Here is a 26,415-nt window from a genome sequence, read left to right as displayed (position 1 = left end):
CTGGGACAGGTACAGGTGGGAGGGAACATGACAGAAAGGGTCAAGCTTGGGTAAGAAAACAGGCAGAAGGTTCTGTGACTACTAGAGTACACTCCCCTTCAAAGCCTGGAATGGAATGCAAGACTCTCGAGTCTCACCATTCCTCTGCTGTCAGCAAGTATCGATGACTCCCATTGGCAGTGTGTGTTCTCCTCCCCGCCTGGGGCTGCTCCACATAGAGGATGACAACCTACTATTGCTATCCTTTACTCCATTAGTTCAAGAAGCTGAGATCTGTGCAGTGGATCTAAAGGTCCCAACTCAGCAGATGAACCATGTGGATGTCGATATGATGCCATATGATGGAATTTCTGATGTTTCAGTTTGCTTTTTTAAATACCTAGGAAATTACGGAAAAAACCCCAACCTGATTAAAGGCTATTAATAAGATTGCAATGCCGAGCACTCAGAAGTTAGGAAATGCCAGAATTAGGGTTGCCTGTGCACCCTTAATTTGGCCCCCTTGTACATTTGTATTTTGATATAGTCTTTAATTACATGACCACATACTAGTTTTTCCAGAGGACTCCTGCCTCATTCAGTGCACTGGATGGATCTGCTCTGAGGAAGGATCAGGGTTGTGTAGTGACCCCTCTTTTATTTGCTGCAGAAGTTGGAAGATATGTAGTGAATGAGGCCAGGGATTACAGGGATGAGAAAGGAGTGTCTCATGGTTAAGTCTAAGATTTAATCACAGGTGTTTTTAATAAAAGTCATAGACAGGTCACAGGCAATAAACAAAAATTCACGGCCCATGACCTGTCTATGACTTGCACTATAAATACCCCTGACAAAATCTTAGGTTCTCTGTGGGGCTCCAGGTTGCTGCTGCTGCTCTGGGGGAAGGAGGGGCTCTGGGGCGCTGCTGCTGCTCTGGAGTGGCAGGGGTGCTCCACTGGTGCTCTGGAGCAGGGGCGGGCGACCTGGGGCACAGCTAGTGGTTGGGGGTGGGGGTGGCCCAGGGCGCCACTGCTGCTTCAGGACTGCTGCTACTCCGACAGCCCCTAGGGCCAGCTGCCTGGGGCTACCCAAGCAGTGGTTGGTGTGGCTGGCCCCAGGGCCGCCCAAGTAGTGTCTGGTGTGGCTGGCCCCAGGCCACCTGAGAAGTGTCTGGTGTGGCTGGCCCTCAGACTGGCCCTGGGGTCAGCCACACCGGCTGCTGCAGAAGTCACGGAGGTCGCAGGAAGTCACAGAATCTGTGATTTCCATGACCTCGGTGACAGACTTTCAGCCTTACTCATGGTTAAGGCAGTTGAATGAGGTCCTGGAGAATTGGGGTTTGAGTGATGTACAATAAATAAGATATGGGGCCACACACTGAATGAGAAGAAAACAAAATATTGAATAAAGAACGAGGAGTACTTGAGGCACCTTAGAGACTAACAAATTTATTTGGGCATAAGCTTTTGTGGGCTAAAACCCACTTCATCAGATGCACCTACTACAGGACAGGCCCAACAAAGAAAGTAACAGAATGCCGCTAGCCGTCACCTTCAGCCCCCAGCTAAAACATCTCCAGCACATTATCAAGGATCTACAACCTATCCTGAAGGATGATCCCTCACTCTCACAGATCTTGGGAGACAGGCCAGTCCTCGCTTACAGACAGCCCCCCAACCTGAAGCAAACACTCACCAGCAGCCACACACCACACAACACAAACATTAACCCAGGAACCTATCCTTGCAACAAAGCCCGTTGCCAACTCTGTCCACATATCTATTCAAGGGACACCATCATAGGACCTAATCACATCAGCCACACCATCAGGGGCTCGTTCACCTGCACATCTACCAATGTGATATATGCCATCATGTGCCAGCAATGCCCCTCTGCCATGTACATTGACCAAACTGGACAGTCTCTACACAAAAGAATAAATGGAAACAAATCAGACATCAAGAATTATAACATTCAAAAACCAGTCAGAGAACACTTCAACCTCCCTGGACACTCAATTACAGACCTAAAAGTCGCAATTCTTCAACAAAAAACCTTCAAAAACAGACTCCAACGAGAGACCGCTGAATTGGAATTAATTTGCAAACTGAACACCATTAACTTAGGCTTGAATAAAGACTGGGAGTGGATGAGACATTACACAAACTAAAAACTATTTCCCTGTGCTAATTTTTCCCCCTACTGTTACTCACACCTTCTTGTCAACTGTTTGAAATGGGCCATCCTGATTATCACTGCAAAAGTTTGTTTTCTCCTGCTGATAATAGCCCACCTTAACTGATTAGTCTTGTTAGAGTTGGTATGGCAACCCCCATTTTTTCATGTTCTCTGTATATATATATAAAATCTCTTCCTACTGTATTTTCCACTGCATGCATCTGATGATGTGGGTTTTAGCCCATGAAAGCTTATGCCCAAATAAATTTTTTAGTCTCTAAGGTGCCACAAGTACTGCTCATTCTTTTTGCTGATACCTGAAATTGTGAATCAAAGATACACTTAGACTCCAGCTTTATATTAATGTATAAGCTTTATAAATTTACCGTAATCATAATAAAAGGTCATTGTGATGACACAGTATGAAATCTGGATGAGTGTTAAAAAGGTCTCTCCTGCCTTCAATATACAAACATCACAATTCTCAACCACATCCGCTGTTCTCAGGCATACTTGACAATGGCAGCAGTGAAGCTGGTTGTGATTCCCTGGTCCCTGGCTGCCCAGTCCTGGTGGAAGTTAAAGCAGCTGCAGAATTTGTACTAGTGGGGAGATCAAGTGTAGTGGAATTTAGCTCATTCACACCCCTGCTCTGCCCTGCCATACCCACTCCTCCCCAGGGATAGGCGTAGCAGCTGGTGTAGGAGGTGGCTATGCCACCTTCACTAGGTATACACTGGCTAAGATTCCCTGTACACGGGAAATTCTCCTGGGGAAATATCTGGTTGATTTAAGTCCACTTTGCATTCCTTAGCAGATAGGAGAATCCTGTGAGCATGTTAACAGCTTATTCTTTATGAAGTATTAGGATCAACCCATCCCTATGTGTAGAAAGAATAGTAAATATGGCAGGCGACCAGCTTGGCTTAACAGTGAAATCCTTGCTGATCTTAAACACAAAAAAGAAGCTTACAAGAAGTGGAAGCTTGGACAAATGACCAGGAAGGAGTATAAAAATATTATTCAGGCATGCAGGAGTGAAATCAGGAAGGCCAAATCAAAACTGGAGTTGCAACTAGCAAGGGATGTTAAGAGTAACAAGAAGGGTTTCAACAGGTATGTTAGCAACAAGAAGAAGGTTGGGGAAAGTGTAGGCCCCTTCCTGAATGGGGGAGGCAACCTAGTGACAGAGGATGTGAAAAAAGCTAATGTACTCAATGCTTTTTTTGCTTCTGTCTTCACGAACAAGGTCAGGATGAACGGACTATAAGGTGGATAGAAAGCTGGCTAGATCATTGGGCTCAACGGGTAGTGATCAATGGCTCCATGTCTAGTTGGCAACCATTATCAAGCAGAGTGCCCCAAGGGTCAGTCCTGGGGCCGGTTTTGTTCAATATCTTTATTTATGATCTGGAGGATGGTGTGGATTGCACTCTCAGCAAGTTTCCAGATGACACTAAACCGGGAGGTGTGGTGGATACGCTGGAGGGCAGGGATAGGATACAGAGTGACCTAGACAAATTAGAGGATTGGGCCAAAAGAAATCTGATGAGGTTCAACAAGGACAAGTGCAAAGCCTGCACTTAGGACGGAAGAATCCCATGCACTGTGTGACAGGGTTGGGCCGGATGGCTACAGGAGAGTAACAGAAGGCAGATATATTAGCCCGAGGTTAAATAGGTCCCTTTTCCCTGGGTAAGGTAACAGGGAAGGTTCCAGAACAATCAGGAACCTTCTGGAGACAATTAAGACAGACAGGCTGATTAGAACACCTGCAGCCAATCAAGAAGCGGCTAGAATCAATTAAGGCAGGCTAATCAGGGCACCTGGGTTTACAAAGGAGCTCACTTCAGTTTGTGGTGCACATGTAAGGAGCTGGGAGCTAGAGGCACTAGGAGCTGAGAGCGAGAACGCGTACTGTTGGAGGACTGAGGAGTACAAGCATTATCAGACACCAGGAGGAAGGTCCTACGTTGAGGATAGAGCAGGTGTTGGGGGAGGCCATGGGGAAGTAGCCCAGGGAGTTGTAGCTGTCGCACAGCTGTTCCGGGAGGCACTCTAGACAGCTGCATTCCACAGGGCCCTGGGCTGGAACCTGGAGTAGAGGGCAGGCCTGGGTTCCCCCCAAACCTCCCAACTCCTGGTCAGACACAGGAGGAGTTGACCTGGACTGTGGGTTCATGAAAACGGCCAAACTGAGGGCTACTATGAAGCTTCAAGGCGAGCAAATCCGCCAATAAGCACAAGACCCACCAACGTAGAGGAGGAACTTTGTTACAACTGCTATAGACTAGGGACCGAGTGGCTAGACAGCAGTTCTGCAGAAAAGGACCTGGGGCAGTGGTGAGCTGGAGCCAGTTCACACCGGTTCGCGCGAACTGGTTGTTAAATTTTGAAGCAGTTTTAGAATTGGTTGTTAAAAATTATTATGGCTCCCTGAGCTCCCGGCCGGGGAGGCTCCCCCAAACCCTCCCCTGCCATCCCCCCCACCCCCCGCACAGAGCTTCAGCATGCCGCACTGCCGGCACCAGCGCTCTGGACCGCTCCTGGGCAGCTCTGCAGCTCCTTCCGCTTTGAGTGGCATGGTAAGAGGGTGGGGCTGCGAGCTCCAGCAGGCCAAGCGGCATCCATACACGCTGCCTGAGCAGCATGGTAAGGGGGCTGGGCCAGGGCTGGGAGGAGGGGTTGGATAAGGGGCAGGGAGCGGTTGGAGGTGACAGAGGTTCTGGGGGAGTGATCAGGGGACAGGAAATGGGGGAGGGAGGGTTGGAGAGGCGTAGGAGTTCCGGGGTCTGTCAGGGTGGTGGTAGATGGGGTCCGGGCAGTCAAGGGACAGGGAAGGGGGCAAGTTGGATAGGGGGTGGGGTCCTGGCAGGCAGTTAGGGTGGGGGGTCTTGGGAGGGGGTGGCCAGGGGACAAGGAGATGGTGGGGGTTAATGGGTTGTGGGTTCTGAGGGGGGCAGTTGGGGGCAGGAAGTGGGTGGGGGTCAGATAGGGGGCAGGGACAGGCTGTTTGGGGGGGGCACAGCCTTCCCTACCCAGCATCCGATACAATTTTGCAACCCCAGTGTGGCCCTCGGGCCAAAAAGTTTGCCCACCCCTGGTCTAGTTTATTATTTTATTAACAGGGGTCGCACTTGCCTAATTCATTATGTTGATATGCATTTAATAAAGCAATAATTTGTTTCTATTGTAATAAACATGTAAAAATGTTTTTGTTTTTTTTTAATTAAGTATGACTCCCAATGACTCAATGCATTGCCACTTCTTATGGAGAAAGGTACAAAAAATACATACTGTGGCACTTCCCTTAAACCAGAACATTTTATAGGGAACCGGTTGTTAAGATTTTGGTAGCTCATCACTGCCTAGGGGTTACAGTGGACGAGAAGTTGGATATGAATCAACAGTGTGTCCTTGTTGCCAAGAAGGCTAACGGCATTTTGGGCTTTATAAGTAGGAGCATTGCCAGCAGATCAAGGGACATGATCATTCCCCTCTATTCGGCATTGATGTGGCCTCATCTGGAGTACTGTGTCCAGTTTTGGGCCCCACACCACAAGAAGGATGTGGAAAAATTGGAAAGAGTCCAGCAAAGGGCAACAAAAATGATTAGGGGGCTGGAGCACATGACTCATGAGGAGAGGCTGAGGGAACTGGGATTATTTAGTCTGCAGAAGAGAAGAATGATGCGGGATTTGATAGCTGCTTTCAACTACCTGAAAGGGGGTTCCAAAGAGGATGGATCTAGGCTGTTCTCAGTGGTACCAGATGACAGAACAAGGAGTAATGATCTCAAGTTGCAGTGGGGAAGGTTTAGGTTGGATATTAGGAAAAACTTTTTCACTAGGAGGGTGGTGAAACACTGGAATGCATTACCTAGGGAGCTGGTGGAATCTCCTTCCTTAGAGTTTCTAAGGTCAGGCTTGACAAAGCCCTGGCTGGGATGATTTAGTTGGGGATTGGTCCTGCTTTGAGCAGGGGGTTGGACTAGATGACCTCCTGAGGTCCCTTCCAACCCTGATATTGTATGATTCTATGAATTTCCCTAAGATGCTTTTCTGATCCATAGTTTTCATTCAAATTACATTGTGAACAGATTTGTTTACTATATTCCACCTACATTTTAATTGTAAAACACATGCTTACTTGTTCTCCATTTAACCGCTGTAGTATTTTTACATCTCCTCCTACTATTTTGTAAATGATAACTTGGCCTGTGTGATTATAGCGAGGTTGACCAGCAATGTATAGCACATCTCCGGGTGTCAATGCTGAATTTACAGTGTATCCTAGGAGAAGTAAAATAATTCAAGATGTAACATTTACAGACTGCATCAGCAATAATTGCTGTGATTCAAAACCTTAAGGTCCAATACTGCAAAAACACATACAAGTGTAACTTTGTTTCCATGAGGTCATGCTAGCAGATGTGTATAAGGGTGTGTCTATGTAACCCACAGACCTTCTGGGTGTGGTGTTCTGTCCCACCAAGACCACTTAAGAGTTAAATGAGTTTGCTCTACAGCCTTAGCTAACAGCCAGTTAGCCTTTAGCTCATGCAGTAGAGGCTCATGCACTAAGCTCCAGAGGTCCCTAGTTCAATCCTGACAACCAGGGTCTATCAGTGTTACATCTACACTGCAGCTGAGAGTGAGCCTCATAGCCCAGGTAGAAGGACTTGTGCTACCTTGGATTCAACTCCCCTGGGTCTGAATTCAAGTGGTTAGCCACTCTGCTAGCATGTTAGCTTGAGCCAAACAAGCACGAGTCAATCTGCTCAGGCTGGGAAGCTTGTTTTCAGCTGCAGTCTAGAATGACCCGAAAGGTTTGGGTGTTTCATGATCTACATTGACTGCAGAGTTATGGTCATATTGTGTCATCTAACTCGATTGGTCATACTCAGGTTCTAATATGATGAAATATTATAGTTTAGACATGCCTCTGGAGTCCAAATCTTCCTCACCACCTGGAAGCCAGGACTGTATTTTGTCAGGAATATCTTTTTGGAAGAGTTTTAGAGAGAACACACAAAATTCACAGGGGTTTCCGCAAAGATTTCCGCAGGATCATTTCTCTTACCTAGATAAGCTGCAAGAGGTTCATTTCTTTCTGAAGACTTGTCACGAAATGTATCATTTCTTGGCATTAAAACCATACTGTTTTTTTGCATGACTACTGTCCCATTCCAGTCATATGCTCCAACTGCTCCAAGCATGATCCAGTCCTTACATTCAGAAAAAACAAAACAAAACCATTGTTCTTTACAAGAACCATAATTATCATCTCTGGATTTTCTTTGATATTCTTTGATTTTTGTTTCACATATACTTGCAATATTTAGCCTTGCGTTTCATACATTAGTATGTTCCTCACAATCATAAAGTGAAGTCACTTTTCATCCCATTTTTATTAACAACTTTGGGCCAAAGGAGTAAAGGCAAAGTGGAACATGTCTTATTCCACTGGGGGATGCAGAGCCAGATAGCATAAGCAAGACAGCAAAAGTAGCCAGAGCAAGGCCAACTAGGAAATGCACTCATTTAATGCCATTCTTGGGTAGCCTCTTAGTACAGTGCTTCTACTGATCTCCAGATGGATTTTAAACCCCTGGGGATGGGTCTGCTGATCTTTTGTGCCTGTAGGAGTCAGTCTGGCCTTCCAGAAAAAGTAAAGGTGTCCCATTTCCAGTCTGCTGAAATATCAACAAATCCATTCCTTCAATGAGGTTCTGATCTTGGCAGTTTGACCCTTTGGCTACTGCAACCATATACAATACCAAATGGATCTTAAGCCTTCCTCTGGCTGGTAGTCTGGATAATATCTGTGTGTAAGGGCTAATAATCTCTCTGAATCATAATTACCATGCTATATTTTATATCCCTCCATGTAAAAGTGGAGAGATTGTATTTCTGAAACAGTATTTGTGCAAGGTCAAATGAAACAAAGTCTGTTGCTCAGGTTTTCATCAATGCTAAACTCTAACCGCATTCAAACCTGTGGGGGAGTTCATCTCCGATGAACTGCCCAGTTCATTCCCTCTATCTTTGTGTTGTTTTCCTTTGCCTCTATTTTTTTTCTTAGGGTGGAGGTCTTTCCATCCTTTGGGCCTAGTATTTAATTAACATATTAATTTTGAACATTGTCTAGATCATCACAATGGGCACATTATTATTTTCTAAAATAAATAAAGAGTTAATGATTTCTGGTTACTACAGTTTTCAGCTTGTGGGGGCAGAGATAGCTCAGTGGTTTGAGCATTGGCCTGCTAAACCCAGGGTTGTGAGTTCAATCCTGGAGGGGGCCATTTAGGGTTCTGGGGCAGAAATTGGGGATAGGTCCTGCTTTGAGAAGGCGATTGGAGTAGATGACCTCCTGAGGTCCCTTCCAACCCTGATATTCTGTGATTCAGTACCCTGCACTGATGTTCCATTAATATTTACCACTTAGAATTTATGTATTTGAAATAGTCAATGTATTAAAAAATGCTATACCTCTAGTAATACAGAACTTATACATTTCAGTATTTTATAGTTAAAACTGTCATTTAATAATATGAAATCTTTCGAAGAGATGGCATAAAAACCTCTTACTTTTAAAATACAATAACAACAATTTGCATTTATAGAAAATCATTTGCTGATGCCACAGTGCTATGTGAGCATTAATTAATTTAGATTCACAAAACTTATTCTTATAAATATTTTTCTATTCATTTTACAAATGACTGAGTTATTGAGAGCTCCAAAATGTGATACAGCAAACCAGTAACAAAATTGTGCACAGAATTCAGGAATCCTAATTCCAGATCCATGCATTAACCAATAAACAGCTGCTTCCCTTCTAAAAATAATTTCTATATCTAAACAGTCAATTTACCTGGGAATAATGAGCACTGAAGCCAGCTTGAGACATTTCCATTTCAAACGAGGCTGCCAGCTGGTCTGTTGTAGCTATCAAACAGGACATTTGAAATTTTAAACATGTTATGGGTTTCAGTATAAAATAATATAATGAAAACTCTGACCTGAGTTGATGGTGAGATGATGCAATTAACTAGACTGTTCACTAAACACAGTTTACTGTGCATCATTATTTAATGAACATTACAGACTTAATGGCCTGGGTAATTAGTGCTACTGTTAAGAACAAGAAGCTGTTTCCACTCTAGTGCATTATATCCATTCTAACTTATTGTATTATCATTTGTTTTAAAATAATGTTTGGACTGACCTCAGCCCAATGGTAAATATGTCTGGTATGTCTGATCAAAACTGATCCAGCCATTTTTCACTTGAGCTAAGTAACCCCCCAGTAAAACCCCTATTTGTGCAACCTTTGTTTTGCTCTCAAATACTCAAAAATGGTAGGCAGCTTTAATGAAAATGTAGCAAAGTTGCCACCTCAGTGCACCCCTTGTGGCCAGATATGGTAATGCAGAAACACTGCTTCATTTTCCCCAGTGTCTACTCTGGCCAGACCATTTTAGTTAACACCTTCCAGGGCCTCTGAGCCTGTTACCAAAATCCTAAAAAATATGAAAAGTAGGGCTGTCAAGAGATTAAAAAAATTAATCGTGATTAATGGCACAATTAAAAACATTAAGCATGATTGATCCTGTGATTAAACCACTAATCAATTCACCTCATACAAATACTGTAGTGCAATCTCTTTATCATGAAAGTTGAACTTACAAATGGAGAATTATGTACAAAAAATAACTGCATTCAAAAATAAAATAATATAAAACTTTAGAGCCTAGTGGCTTTAGAGCCACTCAGTCCTATTTCTTGTACAGCCAGTTACTCAGACAAACAAGTTTGTTTACATTTGCAGGGGATAATGCTGCCTGCTTCTTGTTTACAATGTCATCTGAAAGTGAGAACGGGTGTTTGTATAGCACTGTTATAGCCAGCAGCACAATATATTTACATGCCAGATATGTTAAAGATTCATATGTCCCTTCATGCTTCAACCACCATTCCAGAGGACATGCGTCCATGCTGATGACGGGTTCTGCTAGATAACAATCCAAAGCAGAGCGGACGGACGCATGTTCATTTTCATCATCTGTGTCAGATACCACCAGCAGAAGGTTGATTTTCCTTTTTGGTGGTTCGGGTTCTGTGGTTTCCCCATCAGAGCATTGCGCTTTTAAAACTTCTGAAAACATGCTTCGCGCTTCATCCCTCTCAGATTTTGGAAGGCACTTCAGATTCTTAAACCTTGGGTTGAGTGTCGTAGCTATCTTTTTAGAAATCTCACATTGGTACCTTCTTTGCATTTTGTCAAATCTGCTGTGAAAGTGTTCTTAAAATGAATAACATGCTGGGTCATCATCTGAGACTGCTATAACATGAAATATATGGCAGAATGTGGATAAAACAGCAGGAAACATACAATTCTACCCAAAGGAGTTCAGTCATAAATGTAATTAATGCATTATTTTTTTAACGAGCATCGTCAGCATGGAAGCATGTCCTCTGGAATGGTGGCCGAAACATGAAGAGACATATGAATGTTGAGCATACCTGGCATGTAACTACCTTGCAATGTCTGCTATGAAAGTGCCATGGGAATGCCTGTTCTCACTTTCAGGTGATTCTGTAAATAAGAAGCAGGCAGCATTATCTCTCATAAATGTAAACAAACTTATTTCTCCTAGCGATTAGCTGAACAAGAAGTAGGACTTTGTGGACTTGGAGGCTCTAAAGTTTTACAATTGTTTTGTTTTTGAGTGCAGTTATGTCACAAAAAATCTACATTTGTAAGTTGCACTTTCACGATACAGAGATTGCATTATAGTACTTTCATGAGGTGAATTGAAAAATACTATTTCTTTTGTTTATCATTTTTACAGTGCAAATATTTGTAATAAAAATAATAATATAAAGTGAGCACTGTACACTTGCATTCTGTGTTGCAATAGAAATCAATATATTTGAAAATATAGAAAAACATCCAAAACTATTTAATACATTTCAATTGGCATTCTATTTAACAGTGTGATTAAAACTGCGATTAATCTCAATTAATTTTTTTGAGTTAATCGTATGAGTTAACTGCGATTAATCGACAGCCCTAATGAAAAGCAACCAGTCCTTCAGCCCAGCCAGGCTCAGTAAACCACCTATTCCTCAGTTTCTACCATTTTCACCACACCTTTCTGCAGGTTCCTGTGTCTCAAACACCACCACTGTCTAGGGGTTAGTACGCTCCTCCCCTTGCTAACAGTTCAGATAGGCTGCAGCTCATCAGGGTTCTTGTCTCCAGGCAGGCTCCTTGCCTTCCACAGGACAGTCTGTCTGTACCACTTTCCCCATCAGCCTCTAATTGTTGGGCTTCCCCCTTTTAAACTCTCCTTTTAAGCTTAACGGCCAAATAAGATGTGATAGGGTATGGCTAGTTAAGCCTCAGATTGCCAATTAACCCCTTCCAGCCAGGGACAGCGTTTATATGCCCTGTCAGAAAGGAATAATTAATGTTAGAGCCATGTGAACCTTCCACACCAAAACCCCCACTAAAAGATTCACTGAACTTCAGGCAAGACTTGGCTGACCTGGCTTCAGACAAGGGCTGGGAACCTTATTCTTTTCCAACAAGCTACAAGAACACCCCACTCTTTCTTTTAGATGGCTTTGGATAAGGAGCTAATCTGGTGGCCTGGTATGGTACAGCATCTTTTCAAAAGATTCAGGAGGCAGCCAACTGGCCTCACCTTCATTTTCGGGGGACTGCTGTCAATCTAGCTCCTGTTACCTGGAGTGTTAGGGGACTGGCAAAATAGTCTTCCTCACTCTGAGAAGCACAGCAAATATCTTCAGTGGAATAAATAGTCTGTCTGGTCCCACTTTCATCAATGGCAGGATTAGAAAGGCTCCCTGGCCCAATGCTACATTCAGCTCATATCTTTACTTCATTCCATGGGTTGATAAATCCCAGAGAACAACCCATGGTAACAGAGGAAAAGGGGTTGTAAACATACTTTGAGGTTTGCTTGGCAAGAACCTGCTGTTTGCCTGTAGTCTGAGAACCTTAACTCCAGGCAAACCTCAAAGAATGTGAAACAAATCCCTTTGTAAGAAACCATTGCCTCATGCATATTTAGTCACCAAAGGCATCAGAGGAAGTTCAGCCTGTGAAGTTCAGTACATAAAACCCAGGTGTCCATCACTTGAGCAAAAGGAGTAATTTTTTTTGTCAACAATAAACTATTAATTGTTGTGGTCAGCCACTAGAGGGAGACATGATCATGGCCACTCAGTCAATGTATTATACGTGCAGACAAGCCCCATAGATGCACAAGACCTAATTATTGTACTTAGTCTGAGAAAAATAGGTAATGTTTAAAAGCAGAAAATTCTAACGTTACATATTGGCTGATATTTAATATTTACCATGGGCAGCCTTAAACTCCCCATGCCGGCCTCTCTGAAGCCAGTGGGGTAAAGTGGGATCCTCCTGTTATACTGTAGATGACAATATTACAGTTACCGCTGTGAATACAGATTAGAGAATGGTGCCCACTCTAATTTTCCATTTTTTTTTAAACTGCGAAACATTCTAAAGATGTCTTGTGCAAAAAACACTTCTGCCAACCTAAAGTTTGGGTAAAACAGAAAACTGCTGTTAAATCCACAGCCCATGCCATGAGATTTAGAGTCATATGAAAAAGATTATGTACAAAAATGCATTTTCTGGCACAGAATTGAATTGTGCAGTGTTACTTGGCTTTGGTTTTTGCGCTCTCTCTCTGTTTTTTTCCTTTGTAGGTTTTTTTAAACAAACAACCCCCTCCCCAAGGAAATAAAATGTAAGATTTATGTTAATACAATGCTGGTTAGACTTAGAATTGAAACACATTAAGGTCAGGCACTTCAACATGAAGTTTCATGCTGTGCTGCAGAAGATAACTCAACCATGTTGAGCACAGTTAGCAAACACTTTCTAGCCAGCACCAAAACCATGAAGCTGTGTTTGACACAGGGAAGCTTCCCAAGGGCAAGGACAAAGTGAATCCTTCCCCTCCCCTAGCAATATTGTGTCCATGGTTGATACTGCAGCTCTGAGACTGGAATAACTCCAGCTGTGTCTTCGGCTCTGTGTGAGGCAACGACTACAGAATCCACAATCCACCTTGCCTAGCCCCAACACAGACTACACTGCACATTGGTACACAGGGGTTCCCACAGAGTTGGGCTCCTTAGTGCACATTCTGCTGCCTCTGAGCAGCTGGACAGCACTGCTTCTGCTGAGTCTGGGGAACTCCCACACCAAGGAAGAGGGGGCAGGATTTTATACTTCCTCCAACCCCACAAGTGGCTCAGTCAATGTTACTGTAGAACCTTGGTCCATACCCTCAGCACCGAGTCCAGCCTCCCTAAAGGGGCAGACAAAGATTTCCCTGGTGCAGATGGCATAGAGCATAGCCAGCTCCACTCCACTCATCTCACAGGGAGGAAAATGCAGCACAGCCAGTGCTCTGTCTTACCCTTAGAGGGTGTGGTGAAGTCCTAATGGGACTTTGGCAGCTGATGTAACTCAGAACAGGCCTTGGGTTTCAGCCCCTGACCAGCCCAGAATCAGTGGGTTGGAAAGGATTTTCAGAGCCACCTTCCTTCCCATCTCTCTAGTTGCACAAAACATAAGCCCAGCTCAGCTGAGGATTGATTCAATTTTTCAATTCCTGACTTCTCTATGTTTACATTATTAACCTTAATTTTGCCTGAACATCATTTTTGCATACAACAGAAAGTTTATTTTTCCTGTGTCAAACAGGAGCTTATTTAAAAAAGTCCTTTTGTATGAATTTGAAAACATTTAGTACCTTGATCAAATGTACTTGAAATTAGAAAATTGCTGGAGAAAAGGCTACATTTTTTTTGAGGTATGTAACAACATATGGTATTTTTCTTTGTTTAGCTAAACCTTTGTCTTTTGAAGGCCACTATTTCACCTTCCTCAAATAAACGAAGTTCAAAAGTGAGAAAATTAGAAGTCTTCAAAAGCCAAGAAAAGAAAACAAGAAAATATAACACTTAATCGAAAGAAGCTGTCTAATATTTTTAAACAATCCAGTTAAAAATATTGGTACTTTATCCAGATAAATGCTTTATCATAATAATAATAACAAGCTGTCTAAATGTGTCTAAATAGTGGAATTCTAATTTAAATATTTTTATAAATTATTTCTTATATTTATATTATTTCTTGACATTCAAGTTAACAGTATCTTTTGGTCTAGCCATAAACAATCCCATTCCAATTATCTGGAAAGTTGAGATATTGAAATGTGAAGTATATGCAGATGTCTTCCCTGCATGGCAATGTAATCCTTTTGAAAAGTGGCTATATTTGAAAAGTGGCTAATTTAAGATGAACAAACAACTTAGTGTTCTGTTACTAGCCACACACTTGAAACACAATATTGACTCATTGGAATAGAGCATGTGGGCTGATTTGGATGGCGGATGTGGCAGCCATTAATACACAAAGGATCTTTTCTATTAAAAATTTGGACTCCATGAACATTTCCAAAAGGAAAGAATAGTTTGGTGCAGCTCTGCCTCCTTGGCCAACTATCTTGTGTGGCAAAGTAATGTTATAATTAAGGCTACCTTTTAGTCACGGGTATTTTTAGTAAAAGTCATGGACAGGTCACGGGCAGTAAACAAAAATTCTCAACCTGTGACCTGTCCATGACTTGTACTATATACCCTTGACTAAACCTTGGGGGGGGGAGGTGGCCTGGGGGGCATCTCAGGGGCACTGTGGGTGATGGGGGAGGGTGGCCCGTGACCCCTGCTGGTACTGGCAGGGTGTGGGAGGGACGGCATGGAACCTGGAACCCCCACTGGTGCTGGTGGGGGAGCAGGCAGCAGCGCATGGCCCAGCACCCCCACTAGTGCTGTGGGGAGCAGTTGTTGGGGCTGACAGGCTCCCTACCTGGCTCTGCACCTCCCCGGAAGTGGCGACATCACCCTCCCTCAGCTCCTAGGTGGAGGTGTGGCCAGGCAGCTCTGCGCACTGCCTCTGCCCCGAGCACTGGCTCCGCAGCTCCCATTGGCCGGGAACCGTGGCCAATGGGAGCTGTGGGTGCAGTGCCTACAGGTGAAGGCAGCGCGCAGAGCTGCCTGGCCATGCCTCCGCCTAGGAGCTGAGGAATGTCGCTGCTTCCGGGGAGCCTCCCCGAGGTAAGCGTCACCCAGAGCCCTCACCCCCTCCCACCCCAGCCCTGAGCCCCCTTCCACACCCAAACTCCCGCTGCTCCTGTGGGGGGTGGGGCATGGCCCAAGACTGCCCTAGCAGTGGCTGGTGCGGCTGGCCCTGGAGCAGCCTGAGCAACACTGGCTGCTGCAGAAGTCCCGGAGGTCCCGGAAACTCATGAAATCTGTGACTTCCGTGACCTCCATGACAAACTCACAGCCTTAGTTATAATCAATAACTAACCAACATTTAGAAAGTAGTCACATACTACTGTGGGGAGGGGCACTACAGAAAAATGTAGGATAGACAGACATGGTGAAATTTTTCACCCTTTAAATCAAAATGCACTCCTTTCCCAATAATTTCCAAAAATCACCTTGTCCCAGCAAACACCAATGAAATGTAAAATGAGACCAGGAGAAATTTAGAGATCCATTTTGTTTTATATTATCTTTAACACTTCAAACTCCAGGTAAAGTTTCAAATAAATAAATAAATATAGGAGGAAGAGATTTGGTACTGTTGGTGTGTTACCACAATGGTGCCTAATACAGTGACCTTCTTTACTTTTTCCAGCCCACTGTCTCCATCTACTCAGCCTCGGAGCATAACATTTCACATCATCTACCCTTTCTGATATGTATTGCAAGACAGCTGTATGACAAGCATGTTAAAAAATGAACATATAATGTATTGTACTTTACCCAGTACAATACATCCCCAAGAGTAGGTGATCCATTATTTACTTCAGTCATAATGCAAGGATACATTAAAATTTAAAGAAATTTCATACCTTCTAGGGCAAATATTCTCTCTCCAAGTGCTTCAACAATAGTAAGAAGAGCTAATTCATCTGAGACATTGAAGAAATGCTTTTCAGTAGGTTCACTTGCAATTGATTTTATTTCCTCCACAAATTTCTCTGTACTTAAATTTCCTCTGTTGTAGCTACCAAGAATCTAAGGCAATAAAAAAATGTCAAGAATATATTTTACAAATTATATTTTAAAGACACATTTTAGGCAGATTGTCAGTGCATACTGGGAAATAGTACCTTAGCTTAATTCAATCCACTTAACACTAGCCCTACAGTGTCAGAAAAGCACTTTTGGTAATATGAGATCATGAATATTAACTTTAAAGTTTGTCTAGAAGTTGACGCAAACTCTCGTGTTCCCTTCAAAAAACCAGATTCTCACAAACATCAAATTTAAGGGAAATATATATATATATATATATATATATATATATATATATATATATATATATATATATATATATATATCCATAAACCTCCATTGAAGTGTGAATTTAGAGTGGGGCGTTCAAAAAAGCTCAACATGGCACTAACTCTGTTCCCACTGATATCTTCAAGGAGTACACAGTTATGTAGGGTGACCAAACATCCCGTTTTTAAAGGGACAATCCCGTATTTAAGACCTCCTGCAGGTGTCCTGACTTTTTCTTAAAAACTGGCAAATTGTCCCATATTTTATGTCTCTCCTCCTCCCCCCCATATCAGTACTGGCGGGTCCTGCTGCTGGCCAGATCCCTTCTCACGAGCCGCCCGCCCACCAGTGGTGATTGAGGGGGTGGTCCAGTAGCTGACGATGGGGGCGGGCATGTGCAAGGCTGGTGGAGGGACGAAGACGCAGTGTGCAGGCTGGCCGCTCCCTCTGCTGGTCCATCAGCACAGCCCCTGCTGCATGCCAGCTCTCAGCCAGCAAGGCCCCACCCCCCGTCCTGGTTCCAGACAGCAGTGGCTGTGCATTGAGAGCTGCGGTGGCTGGTGAGTGTAGGCAGCTGCCACGTGGCAGCGGGTTACATGACGCCTCTGCTGCCCACCCATCGGCCCTTTACGTGCCCCAACTCTCACTGTCCTCTCCCTGCTTCGCCCCATCATCTCCCCCAGCCTTGCTGCTCCTCCATATCCTCCCCGGCGGGACACATCCCGCTCCCAGCTGTGCGGAGAACCAGCCCCTGGTCGGACCGTTCAGCTCACCGACAGCCTGGCCAGCAGGCTCCTTCCTTCCCCCACTGCCTCTGGCTGGGCCAGTACCCTGGAAAAGCCCAAGACCCTCTGGCCTGTGGTGCTGGCCAGGAGGAGCCAAGCCCTGCATGTGCCAAAGCCCCACCTAGTGCTGGCACAGGGAAGCTTCTCTGCCCCTCAGCTAAGTTCTGGAGTGGTGGTGAGGGAAGTGATTTCCAGCCTGTTTGTGCCCCGACCCTGCAGGCTTCACAGCAGCACCCCCGGGCAGGGGGCTTAGCACCCTCTTCATCCACCCTCCCCCCACCCTGGGTCCTGTCCTGTCCACAGGGAGCATGGGGTTTCTCTGTCCCCTAGGCACCCTCCCATGCTGAGCTGGGTTTACTGAAGCCCCTGCAGTCTCAGGGCCTTGGCGTACAATGCATCCTTAGGACTTAATCCCTTCCTGCCCGTGCTGTAGCCGGGGGACCAGAGGCAGCTGGGTTATATTGGTGGCCAGCAGCAGCCTGGAGGTGTTAGCTGCCTTTCGACACTGTGCGGGCAGGATGGGAAAAGTTGCTTCCAGCCACAGGGGAGTGTGTGTGGAGGGGACAGATGAGCTCTGCAAAGACAGGGGCCAGGTCATCCCTTCCCCCACTCCTCCTCCCCTGTGGCTGGAAGCAGCTCCCATCCCTTCCCTCCTGCACAGTGCTGAAAAGCTGCTGCTGGCCACATTCTGGTGTGAACCATGGAAGAAATCTGGGGATGGGGGCCATGCGACCCTACACTTCTCCCCCTCCTCCACGTGTTGCCTTGGGAAGACACGGCGCCAGGTGCCAGGAGAGGCAGGCCTGTCCTGGGGCCCCAGCCAGTCATGGAGGGCAGAGAGCGCCAGGCAGGGAGGGTCAGGTCGGTCGGTCACCCGCCCCGTGTCAGAGAGTTGTATGGGAGTGTGTGTGTGTCACCTTTCCCCGTGTGAACCCTAAAGCCTTAAAGATAAGAAGGTATATAAAAAGAATCCAACTACGCAGTATTGCTTTTTAACAGGGCCTCAGTCAATTTGATGTTAATTTGAACGTTTATGCCAAGGCCTAGCTTTTCTGAAAATACCAACCATATCCACCACAACAATCACGTGTTATAACTGCTGTTACCCTCATCCTTCCCTATATCCTACAACATTTCTAAATCACCCATTGAGTTACATCGTAATTCAGGCCACAACCCTACATGGGATGCACAATTTTAGTGAGGTCCTGTACAGGTGCAAGGGTCCACGAGCTCATATCACATCGCGGTATCAGGGCCATAGATTGTATGCCCTTTGGGGACAGGAATACTCTCTTTTATTTAAGTGCCATGAAAATTTATTGCATTATAAAAATAAACAACAATAATGGGCACTTCTTTGCAGTGCTAATGACTAGACTCTAGAGAATGGTACTGGAAATCAGGAGAGCTATGTTCTGTTCCCCGCTCTGTTGCCAACTTTGTGAGGTCTTTGTCAATTATGTAACCTCTCCATACCTCAGTTTACTGAACTGCAAAATGGGAACTTCCTTAATTCACGGGGATGTTGTGAAGGTTAATTAACTGAGCTTTCTAAAGCACTCTTAGATTCTTGGATACAATTTGCCCTGTGGATTACAGTATTATTTACTACTAGCGATGGGCCAGAAACTTACCTCCAGATCCTAATTCCTCTGGCCTTTGTGGAAGTACAGATCCAGATAGAGACCTGAATTTTGCTAGAGCCCATCAATAACTATGACATTTCAGCTCCACATGGGATTTTTAATTTGCTGAACTCTTGCTTAATGAAGGAAACCATCACCAAAGCCTCATGTGTTACCACCTGCCACTATTAAAATACTGTCAGCCTAAAACCAAATATTGTTTCCTCCTTTAAAACCTGTGATTTGTGCCATTTAGTTACACTGATGTTTAATATTTAAACAATTAGTAGTGAGCTGCTTGGCCTTGCAGGAACAGTACTTCCTGATAGTATTGTTCATGACTGGGGGTAGCAGGGAAATAGATTCTTGGATCTGGCAGTTATCTGCTCTGCTTACAAAACCTGGAAGCAATACAACTGTGGTGTTCCTGTTAGGAGCAGTAAAGAGAAATGTGATCCTGAAGAGGGATTAAAAATAAACTTTCTAAAAAAATCAACTAGTTAAATATGAGACTAATTCTAATGTATAGTTACCGTAGATAATTCACACACAAAAATATTTAAGGACCTTATGTTTCTCTGCGTAGGTTATTTTCACATAATTTCATATTTTCACAAAATTTCATCTTCATTCTCTCCCGGCTTATAGGGTTTGCCCCCCTTCATGAGAGAGGCAGCTTCAATATCCTAATTGCAAATATCAATGAGGAATAAAATGATTAAAAACCTGATAGAGTCTCTTAAGAAGTTGCTGGATGATTCAGACTAATCCACTCAATTCACTTTTGCTCTTAACAAATAGATTACACACACACAGACACAGACACACACACACAAACACAGACACACACACACACAGAGGATGAATTGATCGGCTTTTTCTGATGTATTATAAAATTTGAAAGATGTATTTTATGTTCTTTAAGTTTCTCTTATTTCCCCCTCTCTCTTGAGCAATTATAGCTCCATAAAGATGCTGTGAAATAAACTTTTTAACAGGCATTACAATTTAAAAGATGAAACATGCTTTTAAGATCTAAATTTCCCTGTATCATTTCACTTACAGCAATAGAAAATCTCTGAATGTTTTCATGTTTACAGTCCTTAATCACGTCTGCTAATTTGTAGCTGTCGTGTGATTCCCCGTCAGTCACAATAACCATTACTTTCTTTACTCCTCTTCTTGCACCCCGAGCCTCAGTGAACGCCTCTTTCCTTTAGGGAACACACAGAGAACACAGAAAAGCAAAACACCACTCTGATTTCACAGAATTTTTAAAAAATGGATCAGAGACTAAACTACTTGCTATCAACCAATAAACAGAAGGGAGACATAAATGCTTAATCTGATCAAATGTTAAAATCTCACCCCTACATTCTTTTCTCTTTCTTTTATGTGTACTGTGATCTCTGTCTCTTTCAATTACCTCACAGCCTCGCCTGATGGATTCACAGTGCTGGTCAAACAGCTGTCCACATCAGTTGTATGAGTGTCCGATTTTGCATTTATTGTCTATCCAGCAGAAGCCAGAATTCATGTATTGCGGGTAAGGGAGGATTCCCAAAGTAACAGTATACAGAAAAAAGAACTTTAATTCTCCCTGCATGCTCAGTGTTTGAGAGCCAGTACTTTCAGAAGCTTCTGATGCTCAGCATCCAATAGAATTGCAGATTCTTCTAAGTTTGGTTCTGAGAGAATGTCTCTTACAGCTTTTTACTACAGGATTTGTTTTACTGAAGAGTACCACAGTACTAAGTAGAGCAACAGAAGCAGAAACATCAGTACAAATCCCTGTACCACTCAGCTTTAGAAGTACCCATGACTGTTGCTGTGCTCATTAACCTTCCCTTCAGTGAGGTTGCTTCCTCCTTCCCCCTCTCCCATTTGAATGCTTTGATCCTGACTGAAATAGGATGTTAAGGTATGAGGAGGAGATGAGGACTGAATAAACTACAGAAGAGAACAAAATAATGTAATAAATTGCATTGTCAAGGGGCTTTTTGGTAGATTGTGATGTTATTAAATACAATAATAGAACAATTAAAGCAGATGGTGTCACTCTAGAAGCAATATAGACAGACTCGTTAGATCGGTAGATCTGTGCCCTGTCTGTAGGTAGAGACGGAGATAAAGAGATAGACAGACAAAGAATACTAAGTATCAGTGTTCAACTCCCATTTTTTTCACCCAAATTCCCTCTACACGTAACAAAAATAAGATATAAAAACCAAAATTTATATAAGGAAAAATAAAAAGAACATTTACCACAGCATGGAAAAAACTAAGAATATAAACCTTTCATATACACAAACTTGCATGTGTTATACAGATAATTACATATGGCATAAGGATGTGTTAAATAGAGCTGGGTGACATTTTTTAGCCCAAACTATTTTTCAATAAAATAGTCTGGCGACATCACAATATGTTGTGAATTCATGTAAATTTTGCTGACTTGTTTATTTAGAAAAAACAAAATTCTGGAAAAATCAAAATTTTTCATTTTGACATTTTTTAAATGAAACCTTTCAATTTTTCAGTTTCGAATGAATTTTTATTTCTAAGTTGCCTTTAATTTTATTTTAAAAATTCAAAAACCTTTAAAAATGGTCAGCATCAAAACAAACATTTTTATTTTGTCAAAATGATTCTTTTAAAATTTTCTATTTACTGAGCAAAAATTGGTTTTGGCTCTACTCTAAATTTACTCCTTATTTAAATTAAATCTACTACTAAAAAACTCCATTATTCACCTAGCTTTAGTTCAGATACAATGGAACCCAGATGCAAACTGCCCTGGATTTTGATTTGCAAAATCAAAATCTATAAAAACCAAATCTACAAACACATCTGATTTTATTCATCTCCACTGTAACTTATCCATACTTCATAAAATAGTATGCACTTACCTTGCTGTATCTATTCCAAGGGCTGTCATAGTCTGTGCTCCACCTCTTTGCTTTATCGCCTTGGCTGCAATCAGTACATCATCTGTTGTCATGTAAGTACTGAGGTTAAATTCATGGACTACCTTTTGCCCATATTGAACAATTCCAACCTGAAACAAGCAATTTCTGTTAAAAAAAGCCCTCAATAATAAACGTTTTTGCGATCATCAGTCTCTCTCAATGGGTTAAATACATTCCTTTGCTGAAGGCCAGGGCAAGGGGTATGGACAACACAAGTCCTGGGTAGAGCTGTGTGAGTAACTGATTGGCAGGCAAAAAAATCATCAGGTGAACTCAAAATGAAAACACTTCAAAATTTTCAATAAAACAAAAAAGAGAAAATAATTATTCAGGCCTAATGAAATGTTTTGTCCAACCCCAAATTAAACATTTCATTTATTTTTTGAGTTTTTAAAACCTTTTTAAAAATAAAATTGAAGCTTTTTTAAAGAATAATTTTGAATAAAAAAATTAAAACATTTCATTTAGAAGATGTCAAAACAAAACATTTAGACTTTTTCAGAATTTTTTTCTTTTTTGTTTCAGACAAAACAATTCAGTAAATTTAACACATATTCATGAGCTGTTTAGGTTGACCTGAAGATACTTTTTTTGGCAAAAAGAATTGCATCCAAAAAATTTCACTCACTTCTAGTCCTGGGGTAAATTTCTCCTAAGATAAATACATAGTTTGCATGTGAGTAGATATGGTTCGAAAACAACTATTGTGTTTCACAAGACATACTGAGGTTTTAAAATTTGGTTTTTGAATCTTTCACAAAAAGTGTGGGAGGTTAGGAGGAGCAAGACCCACCCCAGTATAGCTAATAGCCTGGTGGTTAGGCCATTGACCAACAGGTTAGGAGACTCAGATTCAAGTCTGATTTAGGATAGAAAAACTGGGATAGAAAAACTCTGATTTGAATGCAGAGCCAGGCCAGTGTCTTAACTACCATGTTATAGAGCGTCTCCCTCTCACCAGTTTTGTTTTAAAAAAAAATTGTCTAGCTCTACAGGTGAGCTTAGACAACTGCCTATGGAGTAAGAGGACATATTTCACATCCAATAATGCTAATGCTTTTAAAATACATTTCAGTTATATCCAATATATCATTTATACTAAACCTAGAGCAGAAGTATCACTCAGCTGATGTTTGCAGGCCCCAGCATGAGATGAAGATTACAGTGATCTTTAGCTTGATCAAGAGCACAGTGCTCTCTGATTTAAGGGACAGCAGGGAGGGTAGTTCAGGCTCAGGCCATTCTCCCAGCAGGAGGTAAGCCAAACCAATAGATTCTTTATGCCTGACATGCGCCAGAGGGGAGAACTTGAATAAAATGGCAGCTCCTGGAAAGAAGGGAAACCCAAGAAGACCTCAGCTGGACAAGTCTTTGTGTGAGAGATTGACACACTGAATTACAGCCAGTGTGCAAATGCCTGAGGGAACCTACTGCAAAAACAGAATGTAAAATAAAAAAGATAAGCAATATTCCTAAATATTAATTAATTTCCCCTCATTCATCTCAGTCTCTTTTAATGTTTTGGCAGGTTCTTGACTGCTTTTACTGGGAAAAATCCACACAATATTCCATTAGCATATTTCAATTTTATGTTAAGCTTTACGATTTATTGGTGTTATTTAGGGTAATGCACTATTATGTGGCATATTTATATTTCGCCCATCTATTATTAAAAGCTCTGTAACATTTAGGTATTGGGGATCAATAAGACCTCTATAATGTTTATACAGTCATATTATTTTATAGGTGGCTTGGTGTGTGTTTTAGACTTGCTTTATAGATGTGTTTCTGAGACAATTTTATAACATTTCCGTCGGCTGTGAAAAGGTTTTGTTTACTAGCATTCAGACTGATGATGCTATAATGGGATAAATATCCTATACTGTGATAAAGTAAACATTGACATTGTAATAGTCTTATTAACCCCATGATCCTGCTAGCAGTATGATTATAAAGGGATATGACAATAACAGAGAATCCTAACATCACCTTTAACTTCTGCAACTCAGATTTGCTTGCTTTTTCTAAAGGAAGGATATACATAAGTTCACCCCATTAAGATAAGTTGCACCCTTTTAAAATTGCCTCTAAAAATTCACTTCTGCTCCCATAATGAGGAATATCCAGGGGCTGTGTGCCCCTGTGGATTCTGCACAATGTGTATCTCTTGTTTAGGTTACACAAAAGACTGAGGCACACATGACATTTACTGCTCATAGAAGACGTGTGGCTAAAACTGTATCCCTTGTCAAAGATTAAATTCTGAACTCCTTGCCTCCGTTGCACCTAATTTTGTGGCATGTGTTTTAACTGCAGTTGAAGGAGGAATGTGCCCAGTCAAAGGAAGCTGGCTTTCAGTGATTTCTTTTTCTTAGATAAGACCATTAAACCCATGATGGAGCTTCATCCCCCCTTATCTTCCATTTCATGTGGTAGCAGCCAATAAATTGGTACATGGAAATTAGCTCTATTCAATCATGATCTGGCTCTTGCATATAAAATAATTCCAGTGAGGTACTGTGAATATTTTAACAAGGGGCTCTCAAAACTTTCCCCGTTCACCTGTGATAAACTCAAAAGGCCATATCCCTGTTCCCTACTTGGTTGTATTTTCATTGCTCTAGCCACACAAAGGGGACAGAGGCTTGTTCCAGCAATCAGCTGTGGATTCCCTTGTGTTTTAAGGAATCCCTGGGTGGCATAAAGCTGGTCTAGCCAGCTCCATGCCACCTGCTCTTGGTCCTCCTAGTGCAGGGGACAGGCCAAGAGCAAGCTGGGGCCATGAATGAGTATAGGCAGAGCAAGCTGCACTCCAGCAAACCTAGGCTGATGGAATGATTCCCAGGAAACTATTACTGCCTGCACAAATAAGATCACAGCATTGAGGCTGCTCTAATTTGCGGTAGGGTCCATATCGGCCCCTGGATGCTCTCGGGATCAGGGAAGCGGAAAGGATGCTGGCTGCCACATATACCACCCCACCCCAGGAATGTCCTATGTATGTAGAGGTGCTTGTTTTTGCAGAGAAGAGGGGCAATAGACTAAGGAATTGATTCATTAGTTTTCCCTCTTCAAAGAAAATCGTGCCCATAACCATGGAATGAAACAGCACCTCTTGACAAATGTATACTAAGAGCATTTGCTGAAAATGTTTACACTTTGTTTCTGAAAATCACACTGCATGTGTTGATAGTATAGCACAGCATTCAGCTTGTAAAATATGAAGGAGGAAGATGTGATGACCTTTTGGGAGTTCTGAGGAATCCTGCCCTGGGAGAATTTTTGAAAAAACCTGTCATCTGGTACAATCTAGTCCAAGGTGTCAAGGATACATCATCTCTGGCAGGGATAATTTACTGGTTTTCGAGAAAATTGTTACAATCTTTGGCAAAGTGACAGAATCAGTTCCACCTTTTAAAATTAGACATAAATCTCTATTGTAATAGGAATGGAAGGTTGGGCTTTTGGGGGCTTTTATACGGGGCACACATGTGACTGATGTAACCTTACCTTAGTGGGACTATGATCCTGTCCAAACCCCCATACCTCATCAGACTACTAATCCCAATCTTACATGTAATATGAATCTTGATTTACTTGGTTTACATATGTGAACTAGGATCCTATTAGTTAGGGGGTGGTATTTCTATGTTGCCTGAGAAAAGCTAACATTTTTCCTCCCAGCTTTACTGACCACAGCTTATTGAACATGTTTTTTGACTCATGACTTATTGAACATGTCTTTGTCCTCTTCCCTTACATTCCACACATTTTTATTTTCCATGAGGGAATGGTTCTGTAATTGTCCCAAGTTCCTGTGCAAAAGCGCTGTAAGACTATTCAAGGAAAAGTTCTATGTTCTGTGTGACCGTTCTATTTTAAGACAAAACTTTTTGTGGCAATATATATTGTTGTTCCTTCTATTAATAAATACACTCCCTTGTTTGAAGTATATAAATTAGCTGTCCTAATAAATATACATGGAAACAATTGTATTCCTAAAAAAACAAAACAAAACAGTAAAATTTAAAGCAATGAAATGCCAGGACATTCCTCACTGGGATGTGGAGGAGGCAGAGAAAGAAAATTATTGGTTTTAGCCAACTTATTTGAGATGAGATTAAAAACTGAAAAAGCTTGGAAAGCAATAACAGATGGTTCATTTTTATGGATATAGAACCAGCTGAACTTTCCTCAGTAATGACACAGTCTGATTTATTCCATGGCATTTTGTTTGGTCTATCTTGCCCCTAATGAGTCAAACATAATGATCTTTAAGCCACCACTAAATCCTCCCTTCATACAAAACCTCCTTAATGCCATAATATTTTTTATACATGTAATGCCCTTTCTGTCTTTTGGAAATAAAAGTGATCACTAAGATACCACGGGGCACGTTTTATTAGCCCATTGATTCAGCCCGGTGGGGGGCATCATGAGG

General features: G+C 42.5%; 1 protein-coding gene across 1 annotated transcript in view; it reads right to left on the bottom strand.

Annotated features, from left to right (window-relative positions):
- Positions 1 to 26,415, bottom strand: part of ITGA1 (integrin subunit alpha 1) — a 121,597-nt gene that overhangs the window by 44,976 nt on the left and 50,206 nt on the right. Inside the window, exons 7-12 of the mRNA XM_074952532.1 lie at positions 21,915 to 22,063; positions 20,069 to 20,219; positions 16,157 to 16,322; positions 9,037 to 9,110; positions 7,240 to 7,384; positions 6,307 to 6,449 (exon numbers count right to left, since the gene is read on the bottom strand). Of these exons, the coding sequence (XP_074808633.1) occupies positions 6,307 to 6,449; positions 7,240 to 7,384; positions 9,037 to 9,110; positions 16,157 to 16,322; positions 20,069 to 20,219; positions 21,915 to 22,063 (828 nt within the window). The remainder of the gene's footprint in view (positions 1 to 6,306; positions 6,450 to 7,239; positions 7,385 to 9,036; positions 9,111 to 16,156; positions 16,323 to 20,068; positions 20,220 to 21,914; positions 22,064 to 26,415) is intronic.

This window comes from Natator depressus, chromosome 5 (assembly GCF_965152275.1).
Source record: "Natator depressus isolate rNatDep1 chromosome 5, rNatDep2.hap1, whole genome shotgun sequence".
NCBI classification, from domain to species: domain Eukaryota; kingdom Metazoa; phylum Chordata; order Testudines; family Cheloniidae; genus Natator; species Natator depressus.
This window is presented reverse-complemented; position numbering and strand designations above follow the sequence as displayed.